General features: G+C 48.4%; 1 protein-coding gene across 1 annotated transcript in view; it reads right to left on the reverse strand.

The window, feature by feature from the left end:
* Positions 1-266: 266 nt before the first annotated feature.
* The window catches only part of ADRA1D (adrenoceptor alpha 1D), a 46,946-nt gene continuing 32,999 nt past the window's right edge, over positions 267-14,213 (reverse strand). The window contains exon 2 of the mRNA XM_009290695.1: positions 267-835. Coding sequence (XP_009288970.1) covers positions 267-835 — 569 coding nt within the window. The remainder of the gene's footprint in view (positions 836-14,213) is intronic.

The raw sequence follows: 14,213 nt of genomic DNA on the forward strand, positions 1-14,213 counted from the left end.
TCTGGTCCTAAGGCCATATCCACCCCACATCTTCCCTTCCTGCCGTGACTCATTAAAATGGGATATGCCATTGGCTCTTATTTGAGGAACCCATAATCCCAGAGAAGGGGCTGACTTCCACGTGGGGGATGCTTGTATAACCTTTGGGCAACTGCATTTTATACCTGATTGCTGCTTCCAGTCTGCCTGACAGACCCATAGATGGTATCCCTTCATGTTTCTGCTAGATACCTCAAAAGAAACCATCAACAGCTGTCCCAGTGGCTTCAAATATCTGTTTCTCGCAGCCCGCAGCAGTCTGTTAAGTCATAGGTTTGATAGTCAATGGTTTCCGCGAAGTCATGAGGGATCCCAATAGAGACAGACTCCACCTCTGTTTTGTATGTGGCTGTCACCCCCCCTTTGCTGGAGCCACCCCGGATTTTATTAGAAAGGCTGTTCATCTTCTCCTTCAGCTGGGTGGATGCTGGTTTCTGGAAAGGAGTGAGCATTTTCCAGCCCTTGAAGCTGAGAGTTCGCCTCTTACTGGCTCTCTCCTGCAAGGAGGAGTGAAATATGAACGAGCTGTTCAGGGTGTTAATCCTGGGCCTCAGGTCCGTCTCAGAGTCTTGCACCGAGCTGTTCATGGAGGCCCCTCGCCAGTGGTGGTCGTAGACGCGCCAGATGGGCCGTCTTCTCCGGTGGCATTGGCACTTGAGCAGTCTGATGAAAGCTCGCTTGAACTCTTTGCTGGAGCACGGGTAGATGATGGGGTTCACGCAGCTGTTGAAGTAGCCCAGCCAGAAGATGACCTTGAAGACCATTTCGGAGGGCTTCAGAGATGGGAAGAACGAACCTTGGATGAGATCAAAAGAAATATGGTTAGAGGAAGGGGAAGGGTATGGCAGCACAGGGTAGCAAGGGTGGTGGTCAGCCCAGTCCGGAAGAGGCGAGACCTGCAGAAAAGGCTGAAGGTATGATTCTGCTATTAGGTCCCTGGCTAGCAATGCCGTTGCCACCAGAGTGAAGATCTGGCCACTGCGGGACTGCAAGGTGTCGACCCTAAAGTGATAATGATGGATAATACTATGTCTTTGGCAGGAGCCTCCTAGCTCCCACTGCAAAAAGGATCCTAGCAATTGACCCAGCACCCTCAAATGCAGCTATGAGCCATTGTGGCAAGTCCATACAGCTTGCAAGGAGGCTGTTAATTGTTGTAGGAGCTACACAAGTATGAGGGGTGGTGGGGATGGAGGGTTTTTCTCACATCTCTCTCCAGATAACCGTCCAGGTAACCCCCCCACCAGAATCCAGCATGCACTGTGTTTTGAAGGGGATCCACTCCAGAGGAGAAAGTCCTGGTGCAGGAACCCAACAGCCCCATGGCCAAACATGTTTACCTCACTGTGGGTTCAGCCATCCTGTTCTGAATTGATGCAGAAGACTTGCACCCAAGAGGTATCTTTCATACCTGGGGGCTGGGCTGCTTTCTGAGACCCTATAGCAGGGGCTGAGGGCATTGTTTTGGGGAACAGGTTTAGTGGTCCCCATGCCTTCCTGGTTTATCAGCACAAGGCAGCCAGGCCCTGTCCCATTCCACACCAGACAGGGAAAATTGTTGCTTGGCTGGTTTGCATGGATTGGTTCTTGGTGCCTGCCTCTTCCTACGTGTTGCACTGCACAGTTCACCACTGCAACATAAAAGGATGGCTACAGCCCTGTCACCTGCACTGATGGAAGAGCAACACCCCTTCACCTCCTACACTTATGTATTTTGGGTCATCAATGTCACACACTTTCTGTTCAAATTTTGCAGTGATGCTAAGGTGGACACTTAAAGTGGGCTCAGATAAAATCCACCACCCCAAGTTTGTACCTGCTACTTGAAAAAGCTCTTTTGTCCACCCCGACCCCTATTTATGTTTTTGTGCTGGAGGTTCCTGGTGGTTTTCTTGGTGAGAAAGCTGGAGATTTTTTTTGCAGCCATAAGATGTCAGTGTTGCTCCCACATGGCCCCATCACTTAGCATTCCCCACTCAGATCTGAAATAACTTTCTGACTCAGCCTTAATTTCTTTTAATTTTAGCTCTGGATGACAAATTGTGCTGCCATGTGACTGAGCGTTAATTTGTATTTTAGTAAATAACATTAGCTCTGGATATCATTACTATTTTCCCTATGCTCAAAAGCCTGGTGACAAAATAAGTAAAACAGGTGCCAGAAGCCAGAAATTTGGGACTGACAATACATAAAAGCTCTCCAAGCTGTTTGCTGGAGAAAAACCATCATCCAGGAAACTCAGAGTACTGGTTCCAGCAAAACTTTCTTACACCCGCCCCTAAAAAGTGCAGAAATTACAGCCAGACTCAGCATTAGGTACGCGGGCTACTTCATTACGGGGACGTGGGAGAAGAAAGGCAAACCTCAGCACTTTCTGATGGTTAGGCAGGGAAAGCACAGATGCAGCCATGCAGCTTAAATATCTGCCGGAGGCTAACCCAAGTCACAGGGCTGGAGTACACGCTGTTTGCCAGTATGTGCTGAAGGAGGCATTGAGTAAGGACAGTAAGCAGGGTTGACGTCTCTGTGCTGGAAAGACCTGGGACCTTCATGGAAATGAATGGCATTTGCAGGTTAATGAGCAGCCGCTGGTGTTGTAGCCTGTGGTTTTGAACAGAGCAATAGCACCGGGGTTAGGAGTTTTCAGAGGCAGTGCCCCCCACCTTGGTTGTTTTTGATTAAAGGGGTTTATTCCTTCCGGGACGGTGGTGAGCTTTATAGGTTGGCGCTAGGCTGCTTGAATCACCACATCCAATTCTAACCACAGCAGAAACACCACCCCCAAGTGTTTAGCCAGCTTTTAAACACTCCAGTGGTGCGGGAGACAATCCCCCTTCGCACTGCATGTGGCATCTCCTCCGTTCTCCATCCGACCATGGCTTTGAGCCTTCCCCCTTTCTCGCACTGCCCCCAGCCCACCACCCTGGACCTACAGGCACCATCCGATGCTTTGGGCAATGTGGACCAGCGGTGGGTTTCCAAGCCCGGCATCAATTCCTCTCCTCAATCTCAAGTCTTGACAATAGCAGACGGGTCTATTTTCCTGCCTGGACTCACCCCCTCTCCACCCTGCTTGGGATCAGCCTCTACCCGGAGCCCTGTTCTCTCTGCACGGAGATCCCTGGCTCTCAGCCCTGAGACATCGCATTGCCCTAGCTTGACCCTGCCATCGCTCAGTGTGAACGAATGGGGCCAAGACAGGTGAAGGACTTCATTAAGCATGTAATCCTGCTCATACTCTTGTTGGGGAGAGGTTCAGTGCCTCAGTTTCCCCACTGCAGAATGGGGCTAATTACCATAATCTCTTTCACAGCGGTGTTGTGAACCCTGTTTGCAGTGTGCACTGGGTTCTCAGAGGGGCTGCAGCTTTATGTAGCATTTTTTAACTTTAAGAGAGAAGGAAAAGAAAACAAAAAGCTATGGTAACAAAGCAAATAAAAGAAGGGTCTCTTTAGAAATGAGATTAGCAATTACTGCTTGAGCCAAGCTACTTCAGAGACTGGTGCTCGCTTAAACAGCTTGATGGCTGTTAAAATAATAACTTATATCTAGTGTTTAGTGGTTCATTGCACATGCTTTGTCTTTTGCATCCAGATAAAAAATACAAATTGAAAAGAAAAAAAAAGCTATGAATTCCCTGAATTTCAACTTTGGCTGTTTTTCACCCGCTAGAACCTTGTGTACATCTGAAGACAAGAGACTCATTACCATCCTCATTACCATGCAAATAAGCATGCCCCTTAGAAGGGACGTGTACTGAGTGCATCCATAGCTTCCTCATTTGATCACACTGGGATGAACAGAACTAGGCAGGGAGTCCCCCGAAACAGGTCCTTGGCTGGTAACTTTGTACGTGCTGGAGCATCAGACTCTCGATTGGCACTGGGAGGCTGCACGTGAGGAAGAGTTGCGGGGTCTTATTTAGGGAATGAGTAAAGTACGGAAGAAATTAGCTCTTGCTTTCATGCACACAAATACGCAACAACATTTTGAGAGAGGGAGGGTTTTTGAACTGGGCTTTGTAGCAGTTACTATATAGAAGCATGGATGTTAGGATGTGTGGAAGACAGTACTGAGTAATGGACACTTGAAGAGCTCAGGAAACACAGTCGGATGCTTCCAAGGTCCAGAAATAGAAAATGGGAGTAAAACATCAGGTATAGCAACACAGAGTGATGCATCAGCATTTTAGCCTGGTATCTCAGTGTAAGAGCACTTTTTGATGATCTGGCCCCAAAAGCATCAAAGCCAGAACAGGGCAATATCAAAGAACAGGAAACCCAAATATTGTAGGACCTGTGTCACAGTACAAGTTTGTGAAACCCATCTTGTTTCAAAGAGGAGCTCTTCCTACTCACTCAGGATCAGCCCTCTGGACACCTCTCTTGGGCATCCAGCTCAATACTTCATAGCAAAGCTTGGTGTACTTTCCAAAGGAGGACGTGCTGACACCCACCCTGGGGACATCCACCCGTGCGGTGGTCTTAGTGTGGTGAACAGTGACACTGTGTGCAGTATGTGTGCTGGGATCCAGCAACCCCCCGTCATGCTGGAGCACCTGGGACCCCAGAGCCCTCACAGGGAGAGGACCACGGAGTCTGGGCTTGCCCTTGCTCTGCTTGAATGGGACTGCTGCTTTTGGGGGTAGTGCTCTCAGCAGGGAAGTCTCCATCAGACCTAACCAAATCCACATCTGAAACACAGAGACAGCCTGGAGAGTAGGGCCAGACCTCTGAGGTGCCCCTTCTCTACCCTGACTGCCTACCCAGTGATGCTCACTCTCCTGGTGGATGGAGGATCCTGGTTGTATCTCAGTGTAGGATGCTCCCAGGTAGGGTGGGATGCAGAGCCTCGTCCTTCATATTTCCCACTGCCTTGTTGAGAAGGCTCCATGTTGGCTTATGGAGATCCCGCTGAGGACTTTGTCTTCTCCTAATAAATAAAAATTTTATAATAATACTGCTGGGGGGCCTGAGACTCCTTTTGGGGCTTTATTCCTTTCAGCATTTTATAAAAGGTCATTCCACATCTTGCAGAGTCTGAATCGTAGTGATAGAGCTGGGTCTGAGCAAGGACTGCAGGTCTTGTTGTAACCTTTCATAATAATTCTTTCATAATTAAGAAATTATGAAAGCTGCAGATGAGCTCAGGGAAAGCTGTCCCCACCGTGCAAAGTGACTGGACTCAGTCTAAACATGACCTGAAGATTGAATTTCATTTTTTTTGGTGGTGCAAAAGTTGAGTGAATAAGGCATGTGCTCTGAAGTGAAAGCAAAAGAAGTAATTTCTTTGGTGTTCCTACAGTGTGTGTGTGCAGGACGTGCACATGTGTTTGTATGCTGTGTATGTGCCTACACACTTTTTTTCCCCGAGGTAAAGTCACCCTGCTCATATCTGGAAAAAAAACCCCAGCCAGCTACAAATCTCTGAAGCCATGGGCATGCTCCCCAAAGCTGTGACACCCTGTGTTGGGTGGCTAGTGGATGCAATCTCCCCTCCACACATCCAAACACATATCCCATTTTTTTAGGTTGTTTGAGCGAGCACAATCTCATGATCTTTCCTTGTCTGCACTTCTCCACCCTGCCCTCCCCATGACTCACTCGAAGGTGATATCACTGGATTGTTTGGAGAGTTGCTGGTCCCAGTGTTCAGTGCTCAAAAAAATAAAGCAAAACAAGAAAAAAGACAAATGCACAAATGAAAATGGACCCAGTCCAATCCAAATTCTGGCCCCGGCTCGCAGTATGCAGCCAGAATCTGTGAGCAGGCTTGCTTTCTGCCGCAGTTGGCAGGGGCATCTTTGTTTTCAAAGGTCCCTGCTTTACAGCGTGTCCTGAATAGTCCATGGCACAGAAATGCTGCAGACGTGATAGCAGGTGGGAAAAACAAAGTGCCAAAGTCATGCCCCAATGCCGTCCCACCATGAATGGGAAATGCAAGGACCAGCAGGATTGTTCACGCTGACAAGGGGCCTCGCTGTTGCTTGGTGTGGGCTTTGTATGAGGAATGGCCCTGGGCAAAAATAGCTTATGGAGAGTTGGACCTTGCAGGTGTTGGCGGAATGCCACGGAGAAGGTAAATAGGGAGCTATTATTCTCTGCCTTTTCCACTACAAGGGGCATCACGGGAGATGGAGACTAGCGGGTGGTAGGTTAAAAGCAAAGAAGAGGAGATGGTTCATCTCACAGCATGTTGTTCAGCTGTGGACGTCCCTGCAGCAGGAGGCTGTGGATGCTAAAAAATGATTGGCCAAACTCATGGAAAAGAAAAAATCTACCAAGGTGCGAATCACTCTGTTCCTGAGTTAGGAAGCTCCAGAAATCCATAGATAGGATTAGTCCCACAATGGGGACATGTGCCCCATCACCTGAGCTTCTCCTGAATGTGGCCTCACAGGTCAGGAGGGGTCTGAGGACTCCCTCGGGATGTGTCAGAGCGGCAAGTCAAGAGAATTGCAGCTGGTATAGGAAAAACCCTGACGTAGGAGGTACCATAGCTGCCGAAGCTCACTGTGGGCTCTCCTGGCCAAAGAAACAGTCAGTCTCTTCTTTTTTTTCTGGCTCTCACAAAGTACATCATTAATTAAATCTGGTCCAAAGTAATAATGAGCTGCCACTTTCTGCTCATTACCCAACTTGCATCCCTCCTTGCCAGCTCCTTCCCGGGCCCCCATGATGGACAACCTCCCTGATGCGGCTGCCAAGCTATGAGAGAATGGGCTGGGTATCAGCAAGGATTTCTGCCTATGTGTGAGACTGGGAGTCTCAGCTTCTGACCAGTCTTTCTCAACCTTCTCCTCCATTCACTATTGACCGCTTCCACTGGGCATCTGTAAGCGTTTCAGGGTCCCTAGAGGGTTAACACCTCCTTGCAGCTGGTGACTGTCTTAGAGTGATGGGGGAGTTCACTGCCCTCCTAGGATGGATCCAAGAGCTGCTTGGCGTAGGGAGGAGGACAGCATGTTCACAGTGACTCCGGCGTTTTCCCTGGAGGGCGATGGCGTTGGGATATCGGGTGGAATGCCTCAGGCCTGTAAGCCTTCCAGCCGATCCCATAAACAATGTCACAGATAAGCGACAGCTTCTGTCACACCAATGAAAGCCCTAACGAGCTGCCTGTGCGCCTCTCTGCGCGTAGTCATGACTGCTTGCTCCAACATCTGCACCCTGATCTGACCGGGAAGAAAAGCAGGGAGAAGCCACCCCTCCCCTGCCCATTGCTGACCTTCTCGGCAGTGTTGCGTTGTCCCAAGTGGATGGTTGGAGAGGCGCTCCTGGAGAGCCCCTGGCAATGCCAAAGCCCGTGGTGGGGTGTGCATATCTGGCGTGTGGGGTCCCCATGGGGAGGGAGGGCGGCCTGTGGTGTGGTGGGGCTCAGGGAAGCATGGTTTAGGCTGGGGGTGGTGGCGAGGTTGTAAAGGCAGGAGAGGCCAGCCTTGGGGGGGTTGAGGGCTCTGGAAAACACCAACACTCTCAAGCAGGACCTCAAATTTGAGGACTGACTGTGGTTTGCCTGTCAGCAAAAGGATAATGCAGCAAAGCCTTGTTCTGATAATTTACTGGTCTAATTCACAGCGCAAGAATAATGCAGCAAAGCCTTGTGCTGATAATTTACTGGTCTAATTCACAGCGCCCAAACCCGTCCCCTAACCTCTAGCGCAGTATGGTCCTAGTGATGTCTCCGAAGCTTTCCTCTCAGTTGCAGCCCATCAGTAGGACTTTGGCTGAAATTGCCTTTCATTCCCCTCAAAGCTCACATTGGGGCTTTTCTCAAAGCAATCCCATCAATCTGGACCGCTAATGGGTCATTACCATGAGGATGTTTCCGAGGCATCAAATTTCCTGAAAATTGTGGGTATCTTCTGATAGTCACTTACTCTCAGAATTTAGGTATCTGAGCAGGTCCCTGGGCTCCTCTTACAGTAAATGATTTAGTCAGTAGACTCTGTGGAGAGGAGGCAATGATACGCCTCATCCTAAAGCATGAGCCCACAAGGTCTCAGATATGGACCCAGACTCCCGGCTCATGGGCATCCACATCATGGGCATCCAAGGTTACTTCTGATGGATTTCACCCTTAATGTCATTGGCATCTGGTGGTCTTCTCCTCTTTTGGGAGGAGTCTCCAAAACCTCCCATGTATCAGTTTCTCTCCTGTGCAGGACAGGACTTTCATCACTGGAAGAATTTCACCAGTGAGCCTCCCTGAGTGGTTGTCCTGGTTTCGGCAGGGATAGAGTTAATTTCCTTCCTAGCAGCTGGTACAGTGTTTTGGATTTAGGATGAGAACAAAGTTGATAACACACCGATGTTTTAGTTGTTGCTGAGCAGTGCTTACACTAGTCAAGGACTTTTTAGTTTTCCATGCTCTACCGACTGAGAAGGCTGGAGGCGCACAAGAAGCTGGGAGGGGGCACAGCCAGGACAGCTGACCCCAACTGGCCAGAGGGACATTCCATACCATGGGACGTCATGCTCAGTACATAAAGTGGGGGAAGGCTGGCCGGGGGGGCCGCTGCTCGGGGACTGGCTGGGCATCGGTCGGCGGGTGGGGAGCAATTGCATTGGGCATCACTTGCTTTGTGTATTATTATTATTATTATCATTTTATTTCAATTATTAAACTGTTTTTATCTCAACCCACAAGTTTTTTTCTCACTTGTGCTCTTCCAATTCTCTCCCCCATCCCACCGGGTGGGGGGCAGTGAGCGAGCGGCTGCGTGGTGTTTAGTTGCCGACTGAGATTAAACCATGACAGTCGTGAAGGGTGGCAAAGTGAAGAGTCACACAGGTACATCTACACTGTTACCTAGCAGAAAGCTAAAGAGTAATTTCAAGTCTTGGATCGTGCACAGTGCTAATTTGCTTGGCGTGGTCCAGCTAGACCTCTCCAGATAAATTTCGTTCAGGGAACAGTTCACTCCAGAGACCATTCCCAAAAGGCCATAAGGACTTGACTATGCAGTCCTCTAACATTGTCCCAGCAGGCTCTGCACCCTTAATTACTTCCATATGCCCTCATGCCACATCACAGGGCATGCAAGGCAAAGCATCTGTTTCAGACTGAAGATCCACTCTGGTGGGCTGTCACACAGCACCCCCCTGCTCTTCCAGAGATTCACAACTCCCACAAGAGAGTAATTATGTCGTAGTACCGCTGGGGCACTGCATGGGACCCAGGAGAGGCTTTGGGCCAGGTGCTATAAAGTACTTAGTCTGCTCTAGAGCCCTTGCTTGGGGGGCTTGTGACCATAATCTGGCTTTTTTTTTTCCTGCTATTTTTTTTTAGCAGCATAGATGACCCTTAGTATTTAGCTTGGTTCCTGACAAAGTTGTAGCTAAACTTGCCATTTGCTAGATACCATTGGGAATGTGCTTATGTGATACTATAGACAGGGGAGGGGGCCCAAAGAAGGTTCAATATGCCAAGTTTCTTGGGAGGGGACTGACCCTTCATCTGTGGGCACACAGCTGAAAGCAGCAGCAGAATATCCCCAGAAAGTCATCACATTCATTGCATTCTCCTTCCAAGGACCCGGATGTGCCATGCTAGCACCATGCACGAAGTTTCATTGCCCTGAACTGAATATGCTGCTTTCCATCTTTCATTAGGGATTTATAAAGAAGAAAATCATGCTCAAGATAATAAAGGAATAATTAAGAGACTGTGGTCTGCCACTGCACAGGGGCTGATGGATAGATATATAGAGCCCTGGGTCTGTAGAAGGGCCAAGAAGGGATTCCCTTGTTTTCCAACTCTAGCCCTGTGGCATGATGACAAAACCACCCTTTTGAAGTACATATGTCAGCAGGATGAGGATTGGGAGTTTTTCCATGCTTCTTGGTTTTTAACAGGAGCTCTGTGGACCCTACTCAGGCAGGACCAGGCAGAGGAAAGGGAGAGAGACACCTGGGCTTGGACACTGCAAACCAAGCTCACTCTATAACAAAGCTTTTAAAGTGGTTAAGGCAATGCTTTCGCGAGGAAATGAAAAGCAGGAGCAAATATCTCCTTTGCATGTTGTGGAAGGCAATGTTGGCCCATCAGCTTTCTCATGCCTGTGATGAAGCCAGGACTTGGGCTCTGTCTGAGGACTGCTGCTGACCATTAATCCTGGGTCACCAGATGAGCTCATCATCATGAGTTCTTTGCTCGCTCTGTGGGGAAGAGCATGGCTGGTTCAGTGTTGAAAGGGGACTGTATAGAGGGCCTGGTAGCCCCAAGCTTGGTATTAGACATTGTCCTCTCCATGCCTTCAAATCAAGCTGTCCATTAACTCACCTCAACACTGCCGTGCCCAGGAGTAGCCTTTTTAGCTGCTTGGTTCATCCTCCAAGAAGAAGGGCTGGGCAGGACATTCAGGGCCACAGACAATGCTGAACACTGCAGGGTCAGTAGGAAAATGGGCTTTGAAAATGAGTCACAAAATTAAAAAGAAGACAAAGATGTAGGCTTTTTTCATCTGGCTTCTAGTACAGACTCCCTTAAAGGTAATATTTTTGTGGTGTTCTTATGCTTGGGAAAGATAAATGTGTATCTCACTGCCTATTCCTTAATGATTCACAGATAATAGCCTGACTCCAGCCCCAAAGGGGATTTTAAAACAAATCTTAAAATCATGAGACTCAGCAAAAGGATGTAAATAAAATCAGGAAAAAAAAAAAAGTCTGGAGGATTGGCCAATCTGGCAAATCCAAAGGGAGATATTAGGAAGGTTGTTATCTGCCAGATGCAAATGAAGAAAAAAAAAAACCCCGTCTCCTGAGAGAAGGAAAAAGTCAGGGTAACTGACTTGCAAGTCAAGAGCGCTTGTCTTGCTGTCTGAGCAGGAAGAAGACTGGAATCTGCATGCTGATGTTAGAGCGAGTACAGCAGAGACCACAGTGAGATTGTTGCCTGGATGGTTAAACAGAGGAAACACGCTTGGGGCGGTCTTTGAAAAGAAAATTTCCGTCTGGCTCAGGATCTGCATGAACACAATGGCCGTGCGGGGTTGCTAGGTTCCCTCCAGGGCAATGCAAAAATCAGCGTGTCATTCAAGAGAGGAGCACTCCCGTGGCTCCCCATTAAGCAAACGCGGGAGCGTCCTGAGCATGAAGGTCTTGCTGCATCTGAGCCTGGGAGTCTCTTCTCTGCATGCTGGCATCTCGGGCTCACTTCTGGGTAATGCAGCCAGTATGACCAGCCCTTGGGGAAGGCAAACATCTACGGGCAAGCTGACTGACTGCCATCTGCAGCAGGAGTAAGCCGTAGGTAGAATGTGTCATGGGCAAATACCCAACCATAGGCATAGGTTGCAAATAAAGATGCTGCTTATTCAATCCCTGGGACTCAAAACAGTATGATGGCAAACCATGTAAGTTCTTGGCCATGGATAACTTTGTCCTTAACTAACGGCTTGCGTAATCCTCTCTTTTGGTGGACGGTAACTCTTTGCAGTAGGAGGCTATGTCCTTAGCTTCCTGATGCTTGCATTGCTGTCTCACTGGTGTGACTCAGTTCGTTAAGCTGGGAGGCTAGCACCATTTTAGACACCCCAATGTATCCTGGCCTACTGCTAATGTTTCAAAAGGGTGTGGGTCCACTGTAAATTGTCTCATATCAGCCAGATCTGTGCAGGTGCCTCAGAGACCCTGGAGTGGTTCAGGTGGCACTAGCGACTGGTGTTTAGGCTACTGAATTGAGCCCTGGATGCCTGGCTTTTAATCTGGCACCAAATCCAGCCCAGCAAAATGAATCTTATATGACCGGTAACAAACTACCTTGGGTTTTGACCTATCTGTCTCCCAAGCAAACCTGTGCTATGCCAAGTCAGTGTCGGGGCCACAACGACCTTTATTCCAGTGCTTTTATGCATGGAGAAGCAAGGGAGGCTGGCTACCATTAACTCCTTGCTTTGGAGTCTTGTGGCAGGTGGTTTGGTAGCGCAGTAGGTCACCCCCACCACAACCCAAAAGTCTTCCTCTCCTCACCCTGTGACATGAAGAATTGCCTTAAGTGATCCCTTTTTAGAAGACACGAGCAGAAGCTACCCAGCAACACAGGACGTCACTATCATCAGTGCCTGCTGCGGGTTTCTGTTCCCTTCATGATGGGCTGCAGGATTCGTCAGGAACGTAAATTCTTACATGGGATTTCTCAGGAGTGGAGGCAAAGTTCAACGTGGGGCTGGTTAGGAATGTAGCCTTCGCATTCCTGTCTGTCCAAATCCCCCTGTAAAAGGCGGTGTGTGGGTTATAGGGGAATTTCTACTTCTTTTGGGGTCCCAGCCAGCTTCCATTGGCAATCCAGTGAATCTGTTTTTCAGTCCTTTGCCCAGGCATCTCAATGGCTGACCAACCAGCTGAGACACTATCCTGATATACCCTGAAACCATCTTGCAGGGTTTAGCTTTCAAAGCCTGAGATAAACAGAGGGAAGAATCGATGCTCTCAGCTGGGTGGAGGTTGCAGACTGTGGAAGGGACAAGTGACGGAAGAGGTTCCCAATAGATCTCCCACAAATATAACACCTATTCAGTATTAGGAAATATTGCATGACCTTCTTTGTTAAGACAATGTTCCTTTCACAGACTAGTCTAAAAAATATCAACAAGAATTTCATGATCATCAGCTTTGCTAGTTAGAGAAATGAAAATATTGTATACAGAGGGCAGAGAACTTAATGAAATACGTACCGAACTAAGAATAATCACCAATAACCAAGGAAGAGAGGCACAAAAAAGGATTCTGGGGAGTCAGCTGAAGATTCACCACAATAATCTACTTGAGGAAACCCTACGTATTATGACAAGAGAAGCAATGACAAACTTCCCAGCAAGATGGGCAAGTTAGTAGAGGCATTGCTGTGACTTAGCCATGTGATAACTCCTTTGACACATGTTTCATGGAATGTCGTCAAAAATTTTTTTGGAAGAAAATTGCAAAAATGTTTCTTCAGCCCTTGCCATAAAGAGCTCTCTGCTTCCATATCTATAAATAGTGAATGGACATAGTACAGGGTTTTTGACCAGTTGTTCTCCAACTTTTCTGAACCAAAACCTGTTAATCCTCATCATTTTTTGCAGACTGGTTGGCTCCCTTATAAACTGGTTTTCGATGAACCATTTACCAAGCCTTCACGGACCATCAAGGTCTGGAGATCGCGATTTGGGAACCACTGTTCTAGACTACTGGTTCTTGCATTTAGTGGCAGGCACAATGGCACTTTGTGCCGAGCACTCCAGCAAGCTTCTTCTGCGCAACTCCTTTTAACAGCTTCCTTAAACTTCCCTTTGCAAGTAACTGCTGTTCCTCTGTGGCTACGGCAAACAGAAGCCTGGATTCAACTCACCTCCAAGATAAAATATCCCTTTCTATCAAGCTGTCTCCACCACTCTGGTCAGAAACATTGAGACCGTGTATTTTTTCCAACTAAAGAGCAAGCTTGGGAAATCCTGTAGAAAAGGAGTGGAGGGGAATGATTCTCAAGCAAGTCATCCAAGTCTTGGAAAAACCACTGTGTTTGCTGGGTCGGACCCAAGACTACTCTTTGTTTTTCCAACTCAGAAGTTCTTTTCTCTGCACTTGGTTTTCTAAGAATGTGAACTCACCCACCCCGTCCTGTTTACAGGCTCGTAAATATGTAGATCAGATTTGGCTGCAGGGTAGGCCTTGGAAGGGCTGAATCCTGCTGGGAACACATGGCATTTTATGTACACCGAGGCCAGATCCGAGCTACACAAAGCAAAAAGGCAGTTTTTCACTGGGTCCAACCCAACCCAGGAAAAAATTCTCCCCGCAGAGCAAAATGCGTGAGCCCTGACTTTAATTTACAGCGTGGGGTGAGCAGAACTCACCTTGGATGGGTGAGCATCACCAGGACCCAAACAGAGATAAGACCATTGATCTAGAAGGATGCCGCGGTGGAAGGTTTACTTAAGCTCATTGCTGGCAAAGCTGGTGGCCCCAAGTCTGGAGAACTTGCTAGTGGCGGGACGCCAGCATTTGGAAAACACGCTATCAAGGGAGGTGTGGGAGCTTCCTCAGCATGTTTCCACTGTGCTGGTCCCAAGGACATTCTGTTTATATCAGAATTGGGCAGACAGCACGTCACCGGCCGCGGAGCCTGGCACCGCAGCACTCGCAGCCCGTGCCCCCCTCCCGGTGTCGCCGGCTGGGGAGGAAGCTGAA

The sequence above is a fragment of the Aptenodytes forsteri genome, unplaced genomic scaffold (assembly GCF_000699145.1).
Source record: "Aptenodytes forsteri isolate BGI_AS27 unplaced genomic scaffold, ASM69914v1 Scaffold236, whole genome shotgun sequence".
Taxonomy (NCBI): Eukaryota; Metazoa; Chordata; class Aves; order Sphenisciformes; family Spheniscidae; genus Aptenodytes; species Aptenodytes forsteri.